Here is a 19,685-nt window from a genome sequence, read left to right on the forward strand (position 1 = left end):
AAAGATTCTGCACTCCCTGTAGTGCTGCTGTTCCATTGGCTGGTTCTACAGAACACTGTCTTTGATGTGCTCTGATGATGAACGGTTAAAACTTTTAAAGCCTGACAAAACCATAAAGCCTTGTCAAAGCCTGACAAAAAAGGACATTAAAGGCACAACACCAAAGACTAAAACTCTAGTCCTAAACATAAATCCTATATACTTAAACTATCTACTTGTGTTAGTGAAACAGCCATAACATAAGCTGCTAAAGTGATCTACATTTTAAACAAAAAAGTAAGAACAGGAAGACCAATGGAGAAGATACAGGAAGAGAACAAAAAGCTGCTGAGGTCAGTGACGGAGCTTCAGCATGAAGTCAGGCAGCTAAAAGAACAGCTGGCTGAGAAGGACGAGCAGTTGAGCCGGAGCACCAAAAGGCGCCAGATAAGAACAGTGGCTCATATGGACGCCCTGACCCAGCTGAACCAGGCAAGGGCTGATCTCACAGTCAGCCAAGACAAGTGCTCTGATCTGGAGGAGAAGTTGCGCAGTGGAACCAATGACAGCCACCAGAGTCCGGAGCACGGAGACCACGTAGAGCTCTCCAAGAAAGAAGAGGCTCTGAAACTGCAATTCTCAGAAAAAGAACAGCAGATGGAGGGAGAGGCAGAGGCTCTCATTGGCGTGCAGGAAGAATTCCAGAGGAAGCTCCTGGAGGAGAAGAGAAGGACCAGCGTGAGATGCGTGAGAGAGAGGAGAGGCTGAGACAGCAGCTTGAGAGAGGGATGAGGGAAGAGAGGGACGACTGCTTGAAGAAGCAGCTGACCACGTTGATCGAGTCCTGGCAGACCGAAGCTCAGCGCTGGAGAAAACACCAGTCAGAGCTGGAGGAGAAACTCCACGAACAAGAGACCCTGCGCAAACAGCAAGAGGAGGAGAGGAAGCAGGAAACTGAGCGCTTCCAAGAGACTTCCAGCAGCTTTGGGTAAGCAGCCGCAGATTTGTTTGTCCCGTCACTCCTGGTTTTGGAAGTTTAAATGTGTGGATGTGAAAACTAAAACCAATTCCTCCTTTCATCAGAACTACATTGAAAAGAAGGAGAAAAAGAAGAAGAAGAAAGGGGTCTGGAGCAGGATTCTAAAATTTTGGAAAAAGTGAACCCCAACTCTTTTCCTTGCTTCCTGCCCTCAGTAGTTTTCCACTCTACCTGTCAGCCACTCCCACCTCATCAGGCCAACTCCACTCACCTGTCGGCTCCGCTGCAGCTCATCCCAGACCTGCCTGTCTTCATCCTGCCCGCCTCGCCTGTTCCCCAGGAAACCTGCCTGCTTCCTGTCTCCGACCACGCACTCTGCCTCCGTGGCTCCAGCTATAATCTGCTTCCCCGGCTTCCACTCCTCTGCCTGGCCTCGACTCGTCTGCCGCTCGCCCCTCATCGGTACCTCTGCCTTGCCGCCCGGCTCTGGACCCCTCCCCTCGGCCGTTCCACCAAGAGTAAACCATTCCCTTCCCCTAATCCTAAACCCAGAGGCTCCTTTTGGGCCACTGGTCTGAAGAAGACTGTTTCCTGAAATCACGGGGCTTCATAAATGCAGAAGTTGTCCTGGAAAAAATGTTCTATGTATCTAATGGCTTTTAGTTTTTGGGGATTTTTTTATGCTGAAGTAATTCACAACATAATTGTGGGATCCTAAAATGAGTTTTTCCATTAATATTGTAATTCAATTCAATAATTTCAGACTGTTCAAATTATTTGCATCCTTATTAAAAATGTAAAAAATGCAAACACTCTTTGAATCCAGCAGAAGATGAAGGTGTTCACACCCCCATGTGCATCTGCTTTCATTTATTTTATGCATTCTGCCATTTTATGTTATAATTAAAATACATTGATATTTTATTGTGCTAGCCATTTTACCATTCAATCAGTGCATCCTTTTAAGTCCATCTCCAGCAAAATGAACAATTACAGAAATAGGACACACTGAGCTTTTATAAATGTTGAATAGGTGTAATAAAATGAAGTTAGAGCAACTGAGTGGGACCACAGACGCTTCAACAGAAGAAAAGTCAAAAGTGCTTTCAGTTCATTTGATTGTCGTAGGCACATTGGGGGTAGATTTCTGATGACTTAATTGCTGACATAAATATTCAACTAAAAGACTAAATACAATTGGAGAAAAACAACAAAACTAGCATTCCCACTAGCGCTGCTGTTTTCAGTGGCTGGTCTTTGATCTGCTCTGATGATGAACGGTTAGGCAGCTTCTCCAGCCATCGAGGGTTGTCAGCAAACCAGGTCTTTCCACAGGCCTTGCAGCAGATTCACGAGAAAAAGATGAAATGCTGTCCACTGTGCCAACAATTACTTGAGGTCTTCCCACACCTGCAGAAACCACCAGAGGATGAGGACATCTTTGGAGACATGGCAGATTGTAGTTGACTATAGAAAATAACAGCTTATGTATGCACAGTAAAGACGTGTTTTTCCATGAAAATTAACATGAACTCCTAATGCCATTCTCATGATTGAGACATTAAAACACAAACGCTGTTCACCTTCGTAAGCGATATATAGAGGAGAGAGAGAGAGAGAGGAGAGAGAGAGAGAGAGAGAGAGAGAGAGAGAGAGAGAGAGAGAGAGAGAGAGAGAGAGCGCAGTGTCGCTGAGTCTAAAGGGGAAAAAGGCGCCTACTAGCGGCGGAAGAATCCCCCCCCCCCCCCCCCCCACACACCACCCCTCTAAAAAAAGCTATAGAGTGTTCTCATATGATCAAATTCAATAAAACATAAGATTAAGATAAAAATGTTTTGCATTGGCCGGGAATCGAACCCGGGCCTCCCGCGTGGCAGGCGAGAATTCTACCACTGAACCACCAATGCATAAATTGGGCCAAAAAACCGAAATTTTTAAAGAAACTTAACCTGTTAATTAACCAGACTTAACTTAATTCTCAACTATAAACGAGAATAAAAGCGTTCCAAATAATGGCGTCTCTTGAGTAACTATGCTGCCATCTAGTGGTCAAATAGAGGTATCTACACGCATAAATTAACACGCACTTCACGTGGTAATTAACGATATAAAGCTTGGACAGAAATTGTCACACACTTAACAGCTTGAATACGACCACAATAATGTCGTCTGACACTAAATAAAGGGTATAATCCTCAGAACAACCATCGCAATGCAACCACCCAATTAACAAACAGAAACCCAACTACCAAACATAACAACATAAAGCAATAGCCACAAACCAAACTATAAATATGACACAGTCAGGAAAATGACTTAAAATTCGTCTGAGATAAACAATACCGTCCGAACTTCATCTGGGCCGTCTCTTCAGGCGATGAAGACAACTGGCTCCGCTCTGACGCGCTCCCAATTAACGCTGACCAGTGTGGCGCGCTCAGCGCCGCTCACTGCGCATGCGCTCAGGCTGTGACCCTGGTATTACTGGATTATTACCTCCATTTCCCCTGCGCAAACTGACTGTTTATCAACCCTCTTTCCCAATAAAACACAAATTTCTGGCATAAAGAATAATAACTAACGCTGTATGCTTGTGCAGATTGTGGATTGAGAACAAAATTCCCATCTTTTCCTTTATTTAATAAGACGTCTACTGTAGCTTTAGGAAGGCTTAAGTACTGCGGAAAACATGTACTACAGGTCAGAAAGCTCCCGTTTGGCTTTGATGATATTTTGAGAGTTCCGTCCGAGTGTGCCTTTTTTTTAAAGACCCTAACAGGTAATGTTGTGTTCATCCAACAGTTATTGTACACATCAGTGGATTAGGAGAGATTAGGAGAATCAACAGATCATAGTACACTGACGCTGGGGGTGTCATATCCCTCTATGGACACAAGGGGGCGCTGAAGTCCACGACATATGTCAACCTTGGGCATTTCGTTACAGGCCCCGATTTACACACTGCAAGTTCTGGGTCTGCGCAAGTATTTATGGACCGGAACAGTAAGACAACGACTGCATGTCATACGCACGACTTCTGTTTTAAGTCGGGCAGTACTTTTGTAAAACGACCCTTCTTGCTAATGTGAACATTGCTCGTTGAGCAGCGCTTGGAAGTAGTCAAGTTTCGGTTCAGCGAAATCTTGTTCCGAATAATCTTCAAAATCATGGTCTCAAAAAGCAGCAGTACCTTTGTCATACTGTATATCCTTTTGTTTTTATTACATTTGAATCAGTTCTCACGGAGGATTTATTATTACTAGTGCATTTAACGTGACGGTTACGTCATTTTGCGTAAGTGACTTTAACCCAACTAATATTAGTAGCTTTCCAAATATGAGACATAATTCTAATGCACTGTGGGGATTCTCCATCCAGTCCTGTCATGGGATTATTAAAATCATTTTTTTCAGGTTGTTGATTACATGTGCAGGTGTAAGAAAGTGATCTGTACACAGGCGAGATCACCATGTATCCCGTAGACCAGGGGTCGGCAACGCAAACTGTTGAAAGAGCCATATTGGACCAAGAAAACAATAACAAATCCGTCTGGAGCCGCAAAAACTGAAATGCCTTATAATGAAGGCAACACATGCTGTAAGTGTCTATATTGCTTTATTAGCCTACTATCAAAATGATAATTAGGCTACAAATACATAACGAGCATCCTGGAGCGAATGACGCACCACGTGACCACTCTGCTGTACGGTGGTGCTTTAAGTTTAACTTCCATTATAATGAGATGTGGAAATTAAATATTATTATACAAATTTTTACAGCATTGGAAAACTTTAAGAATGTTTGTCATGTTTTTCCTCCTACAGAAATTATATTAAAACAAAAAATATATTCACACATCTTTTCCCTATATTTGCTAAAGCTCCAGAGAGCCACTAGGGCGGCGCTAAAGAGCCGCATGCGGCTCTCGAGCCGCGGGTTGCCGACCCCTGCCGTAGACCTTCCAGTTGTGGGCGACACAGATCTCACATTGGCATCTGAACAGTACCTCTCTTCTCTGGAGCAAATGCCTCATAAAACTAAAGAATTCCAATCTTCCACGACCAATAAGGTAACACCTATTACTGCTTTTTATGACCAGTTTGCATCCTCAGTCACAAGAATGTTCCTCTTGATTGTGGGGTTAAAAAACCAACTAGTCTGTCCTTTTTTTCCTCAGACAACCATAACAGTAAACAATGTAACGCGCTTGCAGCTGTTTGAAGATGGTGGAGCTGACTGCACACTGTTGGCGCTTCACCCCTCCGGTGACCCGACACAAGGTCCGGAACCAGACTTGTGATCCCCCATCAGACGTGAAAGACAAGCAGTAAAGTGTCGTGTTTTACAACTCAGTCTTGGCTGTATACCTGCATGACGAGTGGTGGCCAGTGGATGATGTATTACGAACCACAGTCGAATCCAGACGTGGTTTGTTCTCAGTAACAGAGCGTCTTTACATCAGTGATTAACAAATTATGCTTCTTATTGTTTAGTAAATTAACTGGCCTGAAATGTGGAGGGGTAAAAGTACAATAGAGGAGCCTGGAGTTAAAGTACACTGCAACGGAAGATAGAAACTGGATCAACTGGAGCCTCAAAACTATGTGAAAGGCAACAGGAACATGTGAATGTAGTATTTTTTGGTAAATATAGGACTTGTGGGAACAGTTGGTCCTCCTAAATCAGTGTTTTTTCCTCTCCAGGTCCAGTCGATTGTGGAGAGGGTGATAGTGTTCCTGCTCAGTTGGGATGTGGACAGATCTTTGGATGAGACCGTGGCTGTTTCCGAAACCACACACTCGTTCCCTATTCACTACTCACTACATGGGGGACATGGATTGAGTGAACTACGTAGCGCACTCAATTCAAAATTAGCTTTCGGACACTACGGCGCACGTAAAATGACGTAATGTTGTCGCATAATAATAACGAACCGTTCCCCGTTCCCCGGGAAAAGTGGCCAGGTCCATTTAATTATTTTAACCCATCCGAAACATACCCAACACATTCAGCGCTCGTTTCTTTGAAAGTGCAATATTTTACCCTATTATTATCTTTATATAATAATAATAGATTAAAATATTAATGTCAATAACAATAACATAACACTTCCTTATTATCTCAAATAATTAGTGTCCGGTGACATTTTCGCGCCATGACATGATGGTACATTCTCAAATATCTATATAAGTAATACAGGAATTTTACATCACAAAATGGCTCCAGAACTGCTTTTCATTATCTTTAATATTCTTTTGCTGCGATCCCGCCGTCTGGTGAGGAACAGACGCGTCCGAAGGACAATTTTGGCTCTAAGATCCAGATATCAAACTGTAAGTGAGGAGGGGGGGGAACATTTGATGGTAGATTGATTTCCACATTTATGTGTTATTTTAAGATGATCATATTGTATCAAACAGCACAGTGGAAAATTGCCTTTAAAAAAAACAACAACAACTTTGTTTTACCAACAGAACGAGCAACCATCACAGTATTGTGTGCAGAACAGGCATGTTCCATTGCTGGCGATGTACATTGATGGCCAAACTGACCTGAATCGAAAGCGGGTAAGGACTTCATCGTGACGCAGGATGGACGACATGCAAGTGGCCTTTTGCCCGTTTTGTGGCAAACATTTGAGCAGATTGACGCCGATTTGTGGTTTCTGTGGTCGGTCGTTTTTAAATGCCGCAGCACAGACTGAAGAACCAGCCGTACCGGGGACGTCTCAACAGCCTGTTACTGCTAAGCAAAGTTAGTGTAGCATGGCCGTCGCTATCTGAAGTACGTACAACGTGAATCAGCTGTACCATTGGTTAGCGGCTGCTAACTTTCTAACTGAAGAAAAGAAGGACATTGTGGCAGACTACGTCCGATGGTATGTCATTGACCTCAACTCATCTGTAATTGACAGGTAAGTTAAATTTTCATTTGTTTTTTGTCGTTCCACCCCACCCCCAAAAATGAATTTGCTTGAAATGTCTCATGGCATGTACTGTATATCTATGGTGTTACAACTGCTAGCCTATATGATGTCTGTCTCTCCATTCTCTGCCTTATGCTAATCTATAAATACTCAATATAACGAACAAATATAACTTATAAAATATATAAACTTAAGATAATACAATTTAGATAGTTTAATTGGTTGTTGCTGTTGGCACTACACAGCAGTGAAAGTGTTTGTGTTCACTTTGTAGATTCAAAGATGGCCTTTCAGCCCTTCAGTTTCTGACAGCACTACAGCAACACCCTTCTTTGCTGACCCCAGTTCTCTGCCACTCTGAAAAGCGACTAACTGGCTTTGACATTGAGAGACTCTTTACACCTGACGTCAGCCCTGCATTTGCATTTAGGCTACTGTCCTGATTAGTTGGATCTGCAGAGTATGTACTGGAAGCCAATAAATACAACATTTAACAACATTTAGGGCTTGTTGTTATTGATATGCTCCGTAAGGTATCCCAGAGGGGGCTGCTAAATAAAACACCTGATTATTAAATTCATGTTTCAGCTCCCGTTTTTCTTTTCAGGCAGCCTCTGGACACCTGGAGTGGTCAGGGCTACTTGCTGCCTGGGTTTGGACACGCCTGGTTCAAAGCCTGACATAAAAGGCACAACACCAAAGACTAAAACTCTAGTCCTAAACATAAATCCTTATATACTTAAACTATCTACTTGTGTTAGTGAAACAGCATAACAGAATAACATAACAGAAGCTGCTAAAGTGATCTACATTTTAAACAAAAAAGTAAGAACAGGAAGACCAATGGAGAAGATTCAGGAAGAGAACAAAAAGCTGCTGAGGTCAGTGACGGAGCTTCAGCATGAAGTCAGGCAGCTAAAAGAACAGCTGGCTGAGAAGGACGAGCAGTTGAGCCGGAGCACCAAAAGGCGCCAGATAAGAACAGTGGCTCATATGGACGCCCTGACCCAGCTGAACCAGGCAAGGGCTGATCTCACAGTCAGCCAAGACAAGTGCTCTGATCTGGAGGAGAAGTTGCGCAGTGGAACCAATGACAGCCACCAGAGTCCGGAGCACGGAGACCACGTAGAGCTCTCCGAGAAAGAAGAGGCTCTGAAACTGCAATTCTCAGAAAAAGAGAAGCAGATGGAGGCGTGGATGAGGCAGAGGCTCATTGGCGTGCAGGAAGAATTCCAGAGGAAGCTCCTGGAGGAGAAAGAGAAGGACCAGCATGAGATGCGTGAGAGAGAGGAGAGGCTGAGGCAGCAGCTTGAGAGAGGGATGAGGGAAGAAGAGACGACTGCTTGAAGAAGCAGCTGACCACGTTGATCGAGTCCTGGCAGACCGAAGCTCAGCGCTGGAGAAAACACCAGTCAGAGCTGGAGGAGAAACTCCACGAACAAGAGACCCTGCGCAAACAGCAAGAGGAGGAGAGGAAGCAGGAAACTGAGCGCTTCCAAGAGAACTTCCAGCAGCTTTGGGTAAGCAGCCGCAGATTTGTTTGTCCAGTCACTCCTGGTTTTGGAAGTTTAAATGTGTGGATGTGAAAACTAAAACCAATTCCTCCTTTCATCAGAACTACATTGAAAAGAAGGAGAAAAAGAAGAAGAAGAAAGGGGTCTGGAGCAGGATTCTAAAATTTTGAACAAGTGAACCCCAACTCTTTTCCTTGCTTCCTGCCCTCAGTAGTTTTCCACTCTACCTGTCAGCCACTCCCACCTCATCAGGCCAACTCCACTCACCTGTCGGCTCCGCTGCAGCTCATCCCAGACCTGCCTGTCTTCATCCTGCCCGCCTCGCCTGTTCCCCAGGAAACCTGCCTGCTTCCTGTCTCCGACCACGCACTCTGCCTCCGTGGCTCCAGCTATAATCTGCTTCCCCGGCTTCGACTCCTCTGCCTGGCCTCGACTCGTCTGCCGCTCGCCCCTCATCGGTACCTCTGCCTTGCCGCCCGGCTCTGGACCCCTCCCCTCGGCCGTTCCACCAAGAGTAAACCCATTCCCTTCCCCTAATCCTAAACCCAGAGGCTCCTTTTGGGCCACTGGTCTGAAGAAGACAGTTTCCTGAAATCACAGGGCTTCATAAATGCAGAAGTTGTCCTGGAAAAAATGTTCTATGTATCTAATGGCTTTTAGTTTTGGGGGATTTTTTTATGCTGAAGTAATTCACAACATAATTGTGGGATCCTAAAGTGAGTTTTTCCATTAATATTGTAATTCAATAATTTCAGACTGCTCAAATTATTTGCATCCTTATTTGAAAATGTAAAAAATGCAAACACTCTTTGAATCCAGCAGAAGATGAAGGTGTTCACACCCCCATGTGCATCTGCTTTCATTTATTTTATGCATTCTGTCATTTTTGCCATTTTCTGTTATAATTAAAATACATTGATATTTTATTGTGCTAGCCATTTTACCATTCAATCACTGCATCCTTTTAAGTCCATCTCCAGCAAAATGAACAATTACCACAGCAATAGGACACACTGAGCTTTTTCTAAATGTTGAATAGGTGTAATAAAATGAAGTTAGAGCAACTGAGTGGGACCACAGACGCTTCAACAAGACAGGAAAGTCAGAAAGTGCTTTCAGTTGATGTGTCGTAGGCACATTGGGGGTAGATTTCTGATGACTTAATTGCTGACATAAATATTCAACTAAAAGACTAAATACAATTGGAGAAAAACAAAACTAGCATTCCCACTAGCGCTGCTGTTCCATTGGCTGGTTCTACAGAACACTGTCTTTGATGTGCTCTGATGATGAACGGTTAAAACTTTTAAAGCCTGACAAAACCGTAAAGCCTTGTCAAAGCCTGACAAAAAAGGACATTAAAGGCACAACACCAAAGACTAAAACTCTAGTCCTAAACATAAATCCTTATATACTTAAACTATGTACTTGTGTTAGTGAAACAGCATAACAGAATAACATAAGAGAAGCTGCTAAAGTGATCTACATTTTAAACAAAAAAGTAAGAACAGGAAGACCAATGGAGAAGATACAGGAAGAGAACAAAAAGCTGCTGAGGTCAGTGACGGAGCTTCAGCATGAAGTCAGGCAGCTAAAAGAACAGCTGGCTGAGAAGGACGAGCAGTTGAGCCGGAGCACCAAAAGGCGCCAGATAAGAACAGTGGCTCATATGGACGCCCTGACCCAGCTGAACCAGGCAAGGGCTGATCTCACAGTCAGCCAAGACAAGTGCTCTGATCTGGAGGAGAAGTTGCGCAGTGGAACCAATGACAGCCACCAGAGTCCGGAGCACGGAGACCACGTAGAGCTCTCCGAGAAAGAAGAGGCTCTGAAACTGCAATTCTCAGAAAAAGAGAAGCAGATGGAGGCGTGGATGAGGCAGAGGCTCATTGGCGTGCAGGAAGAATTCCAGAGGAAGCTCCTGGAGGAGAGAGAGAAGGACCAGCGTGAGATGCGTGAGAGAGAGGAGAGGCTGAGGCAGCAGCTTGAGAGAGGGATGAGGGAAGAGAGGGACGACTGCTTGAAGAAGCAGCTGACCACGTTGATCGAGTCCTGGCAGACCGAAGCTCAGCGCTGGAGAAACCACCAGTCAGAGCTGGAGGAGAAACTCCAGGAACAAGAGACCCTGCGCAAACAGCAAGAGGAGGAGAGGAAGCAGGAAACTGAGCGCTTCCAAGAGAACTTCCAGCAGCTTTGGGTAAGCAGCCGCAGATTTGTTTGTCCCGTCACTCCTGGTTTTGGAAGTTTAAATGTGTGGATGTGAAAACTAAAACCAATTCCTCCTTTCATCAGAACTACATTGAAAAGAAGGAGAAAAAGAAGAAGAAGAAAGGGGTCTGGAGCAGGATTCTAAAATTTTGGAAAAAGTGAACCCCAATTCTTTTCCTTGCTTCCTGCCCTCAGTAGTTTTCCACTCTACCTGTCAGCCACTCCCACCTCATCAGGCCAACTCCACTCACCTGTCGGCTCCGCTGCAGCTCATCCCAGACCCGCCTGTCTTCATCCTGCCCGCCTCGCCTGTTCCCCAGGAAACCTGCCTGCTTCCTGTCTCCAACCACGCACTCTGCCTCCGTGGCTCCAGCTATAATCTGCTTCCCCGGCTTCGACTCCTCTGCCTGGCCTCGACTCGTCTGCCGCTCGCCCCTCATCGGTACCTCTGCCTTGCCGCCCGGCTCTGGACCCCTCCCCTCGGCCGTTCCACCAAGAGTAAACCCATTCCCTTCCCCTAATCCTAAACCCAGAGGCTCCTTTTGGGCCACTGGTCTGAAGAAGACTGTTTCCTGAAATCATGGGGCTTCATAAATGCAGAAGTTGTCCTGGAAAAAATGTTCTATGTATCTAATGGCTTTTAGTTTTGGGGGATTTTTTTATGCTGAAGTAATTCACAACATAATTGTGGGATCCTAAAATGAGTTTTTCCATTAATATTGTAATTCAATAATTTCAGACTGTTCAAATTATTTGCATCCTTATTTAAAAATGTAAAAAATGCAAACACTCTTTGAATCCAGCAGAAGATGTAGGTGTTCACACCCCCATGTGTATCTGCTTTCATTTATTTCATGCATTCTGTCATTTTTGCCATTTTCTGTTATAATTAAAATACATTGAAACAATCAAGCGTTTCCTTCAAAATAGTCAACAGGGTCGCAAGAAGCGTGTGGAAAAACCATTGCGCAAAATAACTGCCCATGAACTGAGAAAAGTCAAGCGTGCAGCTGCCAAGATGCCACTTGCCATCAGTTTTGCCATATTTCAGAGCTGCAACATCACTGGAGTGCCCAAAAGCACAAGTGAGCAATACTCAGAGACATGGCCAAGGTAAGAAAGGCTAAAAAACGACCACCACTGAACAAGACACAAGCTGAAAAGTCAAGACTGGGCCAAGAAATATCTCAAGACTGATTTTTCTAGGGTTTTATGGACTGATGAAATGAGAGTGAGTCTTGATGGGCCAGATGGATGGGCCCGTGGCTGGATCGGTAAAGGGCAGACAGCTCCAGTCCGACTCAGACGCCAGCAAGGTGGAGGTGGGGTACTGATATGGGCTGGTATCATCAAAGATGAGCTTGTGGGGCCTTTTCGGGTTGAGGATGGATTAAAGCTCAACTCCCAGTCCTCCTGCCAGTTTCTGGAAGACACCTTCTTTAAGCAGTGGTACAGGAAGAAGTCTGCATCCTTCAAGAAAAACATGATTTTCATGCAGGACAATGCTCCATCACACGCATCCAAGTGCTCCACAGCCTGGCTGGCAAGAAAGGGCCTAAAAGAAGAAAAACTAATGACATGGCCTCCTTGTTCACCTGATCTGAACCCCACAGAGAACCTGTGGTCCCTCATCAAATGTGAGATTTACAAGGAGGGAAAACAGTGTCTGGGAGGCTGTGGTTGCTGCTGCACGCAATGTTGATCGTGAACAGATCAAAACACCGACAGAATCCATGGATGGCAGGCTTTTGAGTGTGTTTGCAAAGAAAGGTGGCTATACTGGTCACTGATTTGTTTTTGAATGTCAGAAATGTATATTTGTGATTGTTGAGCTGTTATATTGGTTTCCCTGGTGAAAATAAATAATTGAAATGGGTATATATTCGTTTTTTGTTAAGTTGCCTAATAATTATGCGCAAAGTAATAGTCACCTGCACACAGATATCCTCCTAAAGTAGCTAAAACTAAAAAAGCCCCACTCCAACTCCCAAAAATATTCAGCTTTAATATTAATGAGTCTTTTGGGTTCATTAAGAACATGACTGTTGTTCAATAATAAAATTAATCCTCAAAATTACAACTTGCCTAAAAATTCTGCACTCCCTGTAGTGCTGCTGTTCCGTTGGCTGGTTCTACAGAACACTGTCTTTGATGTGCTCTGATGATGAACGGTTAAAACTTTTAAAGCCTGACAAAACCATAAAGCCTTGTCAAAGCCTGACAAAAAAGGACATTAAAGGCACAACACCAAAGCCTAAAACTCTAGTCCTAAACATAAATCCTTATATACTTAAACTATCTACTTGTGTTAATGAAACAGCATAACAGAATAACATAAGAGAAGCTGCTAAAGTGATCTACATTTTAAACAAAAAAGTAAGAACAGGAAGACCAATGGAGAAGATACAGGAAGAGAACAAAAAGCTGCTGAGGTCAGTGACGGAGCTTCAGCATGAAGTCAGGCAGCTAAAAGAACAGCTGGCTGAGAAGGACGAGCAGTTGAGCCGGAGCACCAAAAGGCGCCAGATAAGAACAGTGGCTCATATGGACACCCTGACCCAGCTGAACCAGGCAAGGGCTGATCTCACAGTCAGCCAAGACAAGTGCTCTGATCTGGAGGAGAAGTTGCGCAGTGGAACCAATGACAGCCACCAGAGTCCGGAGCACGGAGACCACGTAGAGCTCTCCAAGAAGGAAGAGGCTCTGAAACTGCAATTCTCAGAAAAAGAACAGCAGATGGAGGCGTGGATGAGGCAGAGGCTCATTGGCGTGCAGGAAGAATTCCAGAGGAAGCTCCTGGAGGAGAGAGAGAAGGACCAGCATGAGATGCGTGAGAGAGAGGAGAGGCTGAGACAGCAGCTTGAGAGAGGGATGAGGGAAGAGAGGGACGACTGCTTGAAGAAGCAGCTGACCACGTTGATCGAGTCCTGGCAGACCGAAGCTCAGCGGTGGAGAAAACACCAGTCGGAGCTGGAGGAGAAACTCCACGAACAAGAGACCCTGCGCAAACAGCAAGAGGAGGAGAGGAAGCAGGAAACTGAGCACTTCCAAGAGAACTTCCAGCAGCTTTGGGTAAGCAGCCGCAGATTTGTTTGTCCCGTCACTCCTGGTTTTGGAAGTTAAATGTGTGGATGTGAAAACTAAAACCAATTCCTCCTTTCAACAGAACTACATTGAAAAGAAGGAGAAAAAGAAGAAGAAGAAGGGGTCTGGAGCAGGATTCTAAAATTTTGGGAAAAGTGAACCCCAACTCTTTTCCTTGCTTCCTGCCCTCAGTAGTTTTCCACTCTACCTGTCAGCCACTCCCACCTCATCAGGCCAACTCCACTCACCTGTCGGCTCCGCTGCAGCTCATCCCAGACCTGCCTGTCTTCATCCTGCCCGCCTCGCCTGTTCCCCAGGAAACCTGCCTGCTTCCTGTCTCCGACCACGCACTCTGCCTCCGTGGCTCCAGCTATATCTGCTTCCCCGGCTTCGACTCCTCTGCCTGGCCTCGACTCGTCTGCCGCTCGCCCCTCATCGGTACCTCTGCCTTGCCGCCCGGCTCTGGACCCCTCCCCTCGGCCGTTCCACCAAGAGTAAACCCATTCCCTTCCCCTAATCCTAAACCCAGAGGCTCCTTTTGGGCCACTGGTCTGAAGAAGACTGTTTCCTGAAATCACGGGGCTTCATAAATGCAGAAGTTGTCCTGGAAAAAATGTTCTATGTATCTAATGGCTTTTAGTTTTTGGGGATTTTTTTATGCTGAAGTAATTCACAACATAATTGTGGGATCCTAAAATGAGTTTTTCCATTAATATTGTAATTCAATAATTTCAGACTGCTCAAATTATTTGCATCCTTATTTGAAAATGTAAAAAATGCAAACACTCTTTGAATCCAGCAGAAGATGTAGGTGTTCACACCCCCATGTGTATCTGCTTTCATTTATTTTATGCATTCTGTCATTTTTGCCATTTTCTGTTATAATTAAAATACATTGATATTTTATTGTGCTAGTCATTTTACCATTCAATCAGTGCATCCTTTTAAGTCCATCTCCAGCAAAATGAATAATTACCACAGAGATTCGACTGAATATTGAAGGGGGAAAAAAAGGTCACATGATCCTAATTTTAAAAATATTCCACTAAACAACTTAATTGGTTGCCCCCATGATTGTTTCTAAGCTGACTATAGATACACTGATCAGTACCGCATTACAGTTTATTCTTGTACTCAAGATTTGTTGCACTCTACAGCATTTAATGTACACAGGATAAAGGTAGAGACTACACTGTAGTACATGCATGATGACATCACACTGTGAAATCTCTGGTGTGGACGTTCCATTGTTCCCCTGCAGGTTCCCCCTCAGACACAGAAAAGTGTCCCAAGGAGCACAGAGGCAACACCCATCAGGCAGCTGATCTTCAAACCAACCATCAGAAAATAACGCTGCAGTAGACGACTGTTCAACGTACGATCACAACAGTTCTTAAGGCAGAAACATCTTGGAGAGGAAGATGAAGGATGAAGCAACAATGAGGCTCAATTTTGGAGAGGAACGATGAAGGCGTTTAACGTAACGTGTTTTAAATGATCAGGTAGTGTGTTGTTCTTTCCTGTCTGTTCAACCAACACATGAATGTTAATCTTGTAAGATCATCATTTCATAACAAATCTTAATTTACTGTATAAGAAAAGACATCTGTAAATAATAATTAAAAAAGCACCTACACGGTACTGCAAAAACTTTCTCCTGTCATGCTAACTGCTTTAAAGGGGCATCATGGGAAATGATGTCACATGATCACATCACCCACACCCACATCTGTACAATAAAGCAGATTCAATGCCTTATAAATTGATTATTTAACTGGTATGATGATCTTAGACTATTTTTGTCAAAATAGGGAATAAAATTGAGTTTGGCACAAAGTCTGGGGGAGACGGAACAGAGCGCAGATCTTCTAAAGGCGGCACGTGAAGACAGTCATCATAAAACAAACCACTGAACAATCATTGACTGCATACATGAATTTAAAAATAATAAAAGGAGCCCTACAAAACTGCACAGCTTTAATATTCCACCTTTTTCTCAATCTCTTGGCAGCTCTTGTGTCTCCAGTCTGAGGGGGCCGAAGACACGTCACATGATTTTTGTGCTTGTTGCGTCATGTGTGAGTTGGTTTGGAGCAAAGTTTTGTGCCATCGGGGAGGACGGAGATGATCCCTCCATCGCGCGGCCACCGTGAATATCATATAAAAATGTATGGTGAGAGTTCCAAAAGTGAGGTCAAGGGAGGAAGCAGCACCTGCTCTCACGTTGTGAAGAACTCGAGCCACGCTGACCCAAATTTTCCAGCAGATATATGCCAGTTTTAGTCCCAGCCATCACAGCCTTCACTGCAACGATCACGGTTTACTTTTCCTTCATCTCCACTTCCATGAATGGGTCTGTGTATAATTACTTGGTGTCTTACAGTTTCATTGTATTGACTGACTGTAAAAATATAGTTATGCTGCTCTATTACCCATAATAACTGACCAGATGCACTTTTATACAGGAAGTTCCTGTTTGGTATGGCTTGCAAACACGTATCTGTGATGGAGAATGCGTTCTCAACACTGTTGCTGTTGTATTAAGTTGGTTTTAATGGTCCGTTAGGTTCTCGAAACTTGACTGACACGCTCATCGCCACCACATGGCAGCACTCACACTAGGATTCAGTGGCTTCACTTTGGTAGCGCAGGCGTGAGAGGCTCGTCGTCCATCCTCACGTTAGCGGTGGCAACAAGCGACTGATTTTCTTTTGATAGGAGTATAAACACAGGCAGGGCTGTGGTTGGCTGCAGCCTGCAGGAGCTCTTCACCATCAGGGCTGCAGGCCATTTGTACAGAGCGCTCAGATCATGTTAGTATTGTGCCGTTTGAGCTGGAAGCAGCAGGAGGAAGATCACATTTAGATCTCCTTGATCGTCCGTTCAGAGGGCCGGTACTCCTCCCTGCCTTTAGAGGAAGACAGGTAGAAGGACTGGGTCTTGCGTTTTAGGCGAGCTCGCTTGTTGGCCAGTGACAGGCTGTGCTTGCTGGAGGCGATAATGTCAGTGATGAACTTCTTGCAGTCCACACACACCTCCATGCTGGCCCAGTCTTCCGTCATCTCGGGAGGAAGCTCCAGTTCATCGTGAGATTTGAGGGAGCCGTGTTTTGATAACCTACAGGGAAGAGAGAAAAGGGATTAGAACACGTCTTTCTGCATTGAGCTGCTGGACATGTGTTGCAAGTCTGTATGCAGCTTGTTAACTTTTACTGTCATTTATAAACATACTGTAGTGATATTTGAATCCATTTAATTGTGATGTACAGCCTGAGCAGCTGTGGGTGCTGCTCTTACTTGGACATGGTCTTCTGAATGCCATGGCGCTGTTGGCTCGTGGAGGATTTCTCAGATTTGGCAGCACCTACAGATCCAGTGGGTTTTCCAGCTCCTTTAGATGCTTCTGTTTTGCCTCCTTTGAATGTGCTCGGCTCAACATGATCTCCAAGTCCTGGCAGACCAGACCCTCCGGCCGAAGACAGCGCCTGCCCGACGGCAGCGATGGCGCCGAGCTTGTCCCTGGGCAGAGTTTTTGTCGAGCCAATGGAGTAGATGGGTAAGCTGGAATAAGGTTTAGACGGGAGCCGCATCTGTGAGAGGGGAGGAGAACCAGAATGACAACTGAGTAGAAGGAATATGAAGAGGATCACCACTGGACATGGATCCTAGTTAGAACAAGATCTGCAAAACAAATAATAACCAACACACCTTTTTGCAGCACTGTGAACACACAGGCCTGTAAGGAAAAGGGAAGAGACGACAGGATGCAGAATTAGACTATTTTCATCATTATTTGCGTCTTTGAAGGTTGACAATAATCTGAAATGTGTTACTTTTTGCAGAACTGGCAGATGTAGGACCACGTGAAGAGGGAAAACTCTTGGTTCGACAACAGAAGCAAAGCTGCGGTTAAAAAAAAGCATAAACTCCATGATGAAGAAAACAGTTCAAACTCTGCTACAAGCACGTGTGTCGTTAAAAACCACCTTTCCCTTCTTCATGGCGTTGTAGACGTCTTTGTACTGCTGGAACTTCTCCAGCTCTGCCTTCACCAGCACCTGTCTGATGTGCATCACCTCCTCCACGGTCAGGGACAGACACTCCACAGGGAAACAGAACTCCTCCTGCACCGACACGCACAGTCATCAGATATGCCTCCAATTTCACCCAACCAGGACGGACAGCAGCTGAAAGCCCCCCCGTCCTGCTCACCAGCGACTTCGAACTCTGCTTGGTGGGCGGCTGAAACTGGCGGACATTGGTCGGGGTTTCTTTCTCGATGGAGTGCCTCCTCTGGGGGTCTGACGCCTCTCCGGCTGGGGTGTCGAGGAAATGGGCAGGAACATGGGGGGGGCTGGTGTTCAAAAGTAGACAAAATAATTCAGAATGAATTTTAATAAATATTAGGTTTTTAACAGTTTCTAGTAGAAGATAAATGCTAATATTTCAGGCTAATTGTGTAAGCATTTTCTTTCTGATTGCCTTAAATCATGTCTACGGACTGTAACGGCCTGTATACACACTTTTCTTCCCCACTGCTGACTCTGGGGACGTATCATCCATCAGCGATGTCGCCACGCTGGAGCTGCTGACTGATGTGCGTCCTAAAAACTCATCCTGGATTAGAAGCACAAACACTTTGACCACTTTTTACTCGGCGCGGCCGACAAGCAAAAAACAGCCCCAAAGGCTCAAACTTGGACTGACGTCAGAGTCGGAGCTGTCCAGCTCGGCAAGGCTGGGAGCCTTCAGGAGCTTCTTCCTCTGGGGTACTGACTGAGACCCGGAGGGTTCCGCCAGAGAGGACACATTGGCCAGGGAAAGAGTGCTGGACGTCCTCCTGCCCATGTAGAGACTGAACTCATCTGCAGAGACCCACATGGCAAAGGTCAGTCAGACAAAGGAGGAGGAATAAACTCAAGATGAATCCTAAACATCTCCTCATATAAACTGTTCCTCTAAAGTAGATGGTTCTTTTTTTAGCCTCTGGAGAGAAGCAACTTTCCAAATCCAATTCGATGTGATGTCAAAGATTCCGTGTATATGAGGAGGTTTTAGATCCACCTTAATGTTGGAGAAGGATGAGGCAGGGTGAGTTAAGCTGGTCTGGGGGGAGGCAGCCTGGTGTTACACAGAGCATGGATGCCTGATGAAAACTCCACAATAGAACTATTGGAAATGACATTTTCTCTGCAAAACTAGAGTGGGCCTGAATCTCTAACAGGTCAAATTCCAACTGGCTGAAGCTGGTGCTGGTGCAAAATAATTTGTAAAGAGGGTTTACACAGAGGTGGGGAAAGTGCTGGAAGTGACAGATAAGAGAGTTTCCCTTCTTCTCTCCTGTCCTGGACTCAGTATGCACATATTACATTGGTTCACAGCCAAGGAAGCAGACATACAGGACCGTGAGGTTATGGGTCAACAAGGCCCTCCAAGGCAGGGCAGCTCATACTTTACCTACTCCAGTGCGGAACAAATCCTGTGGCATACTGCGAGTAAAGCCAAAACCTGGAAGGGGACACCTCCTTTATTAAGATCACAGGATTACCTCATTTGTCTCATCATTACCTCACGAGCCTCATTTATCCCCCTCCCCCCAGGACATCTACTGTGGACCTTCACGTCTGCACACATACAAACCCGCAGACTCTCTGAAGCATGAATGAATGGGTGTGAGGCGCTAAATGATGTGAGGATACACAAGCCTCGGCAGGAGGAACAGGACTTTGATTGGCCGCCTCAGCAGAATTCACTTATACTCATAGATCATACATCCAGATATAACGTGAAGCAGATCAGCCTCTGCTCTGATCCGTCTGCACACTGATTAAACTCTGCAAAGTCACTGGGGTGACAATAAAAGATTCTTCTTCTGATGATTCTTGAAGGCTCTTGGTGGCTTTGCTGCCTGTGCACATTTATCACCATGCCAAGCAAAAAAATGAGCACAATTTTATACTTCCTCAGTTATTCTGGGCCGCTCGCAGGTTGCTGAA

The 19,685-nt window shown here is 45.0% G+C and overlaps 1 protein-coding gene, 1 long non-coding RNA gene and 1 other non-coding gene across 3 annotated transcripts in view; 1 reads left to right on the forward strand and 2 right to left on the reverse strand.

Moving 5' to 3' along the window:
* Window positions 1-2,794: 2,794 nt before the first annotated feature.
* trnag-gcc (transfer RNA glycine (anticodon GCC)) lies at window positions 2,795-2,865 on the reverse strand. The gene has a single exon. It is a non-coding gene; the product is annotated as a tRNA-Gly (tRNA).
* Window positions 2,866-3,829: 964 nt separating this feature from the next.
* On the forward strand, window positions 3,830-6,632 carry LOC130532814 (uncharacterized). The gene is made up of 5 exons (XR_008952438.1): window positions 3,830-4,555; window positions 4,839-5,027; window positions 5,136-5,397; window positions 5,662-6,291; window positions 6,433-6,632. It is a non-coding gene; the product is annotated as an uncharacterized LOC130532814 (long non-coding RNA).
* Window positions 6,633-14,478: 7,846 nt separating this feature from the next.
* Window positions 14,479-19,685, reverse strand: part of spire1b (spire-type actin nucleation factor 1b) — a 54,404-nt gene continuing 49,197 nt past the window's right edge. The window contains 6 exon segments of the mRNA XM_057045680.1: window positions 14,479-16,807; window positions 16,987-17,279; window positions 17,398-17,425; window positions 17,523-17,568; window positions 17,571-17,592; window positions 17,676-17,813. Of these exon segments, the coding sequence (XP_056901660.1) occupies window positions 16,552-16,807; window positions 16,987-17,279; window positions 17,398-17,425; window positions 17,523-17,568; window positions 17,571-17,592; window positions 17,676-17,813 (783 nt within the window). The 3' untranslated portion in view covers window positions 14,479-16,551.

The sequence above is a fragment of the Takifugu flavidus genome, chromosome 10, assembly GCF_003711565.1.
Source record: "Takifugu flavidus isolate HTHZ2018 chromosome 10, ASM371156v2, whole genome shotgun sequence".
NCBI lineage: Eukaryota > Metazoa > Chordata > Actinopteri > Tetraodontiformes > Tetraodontidae > Takifugu > Takifugu flavidus.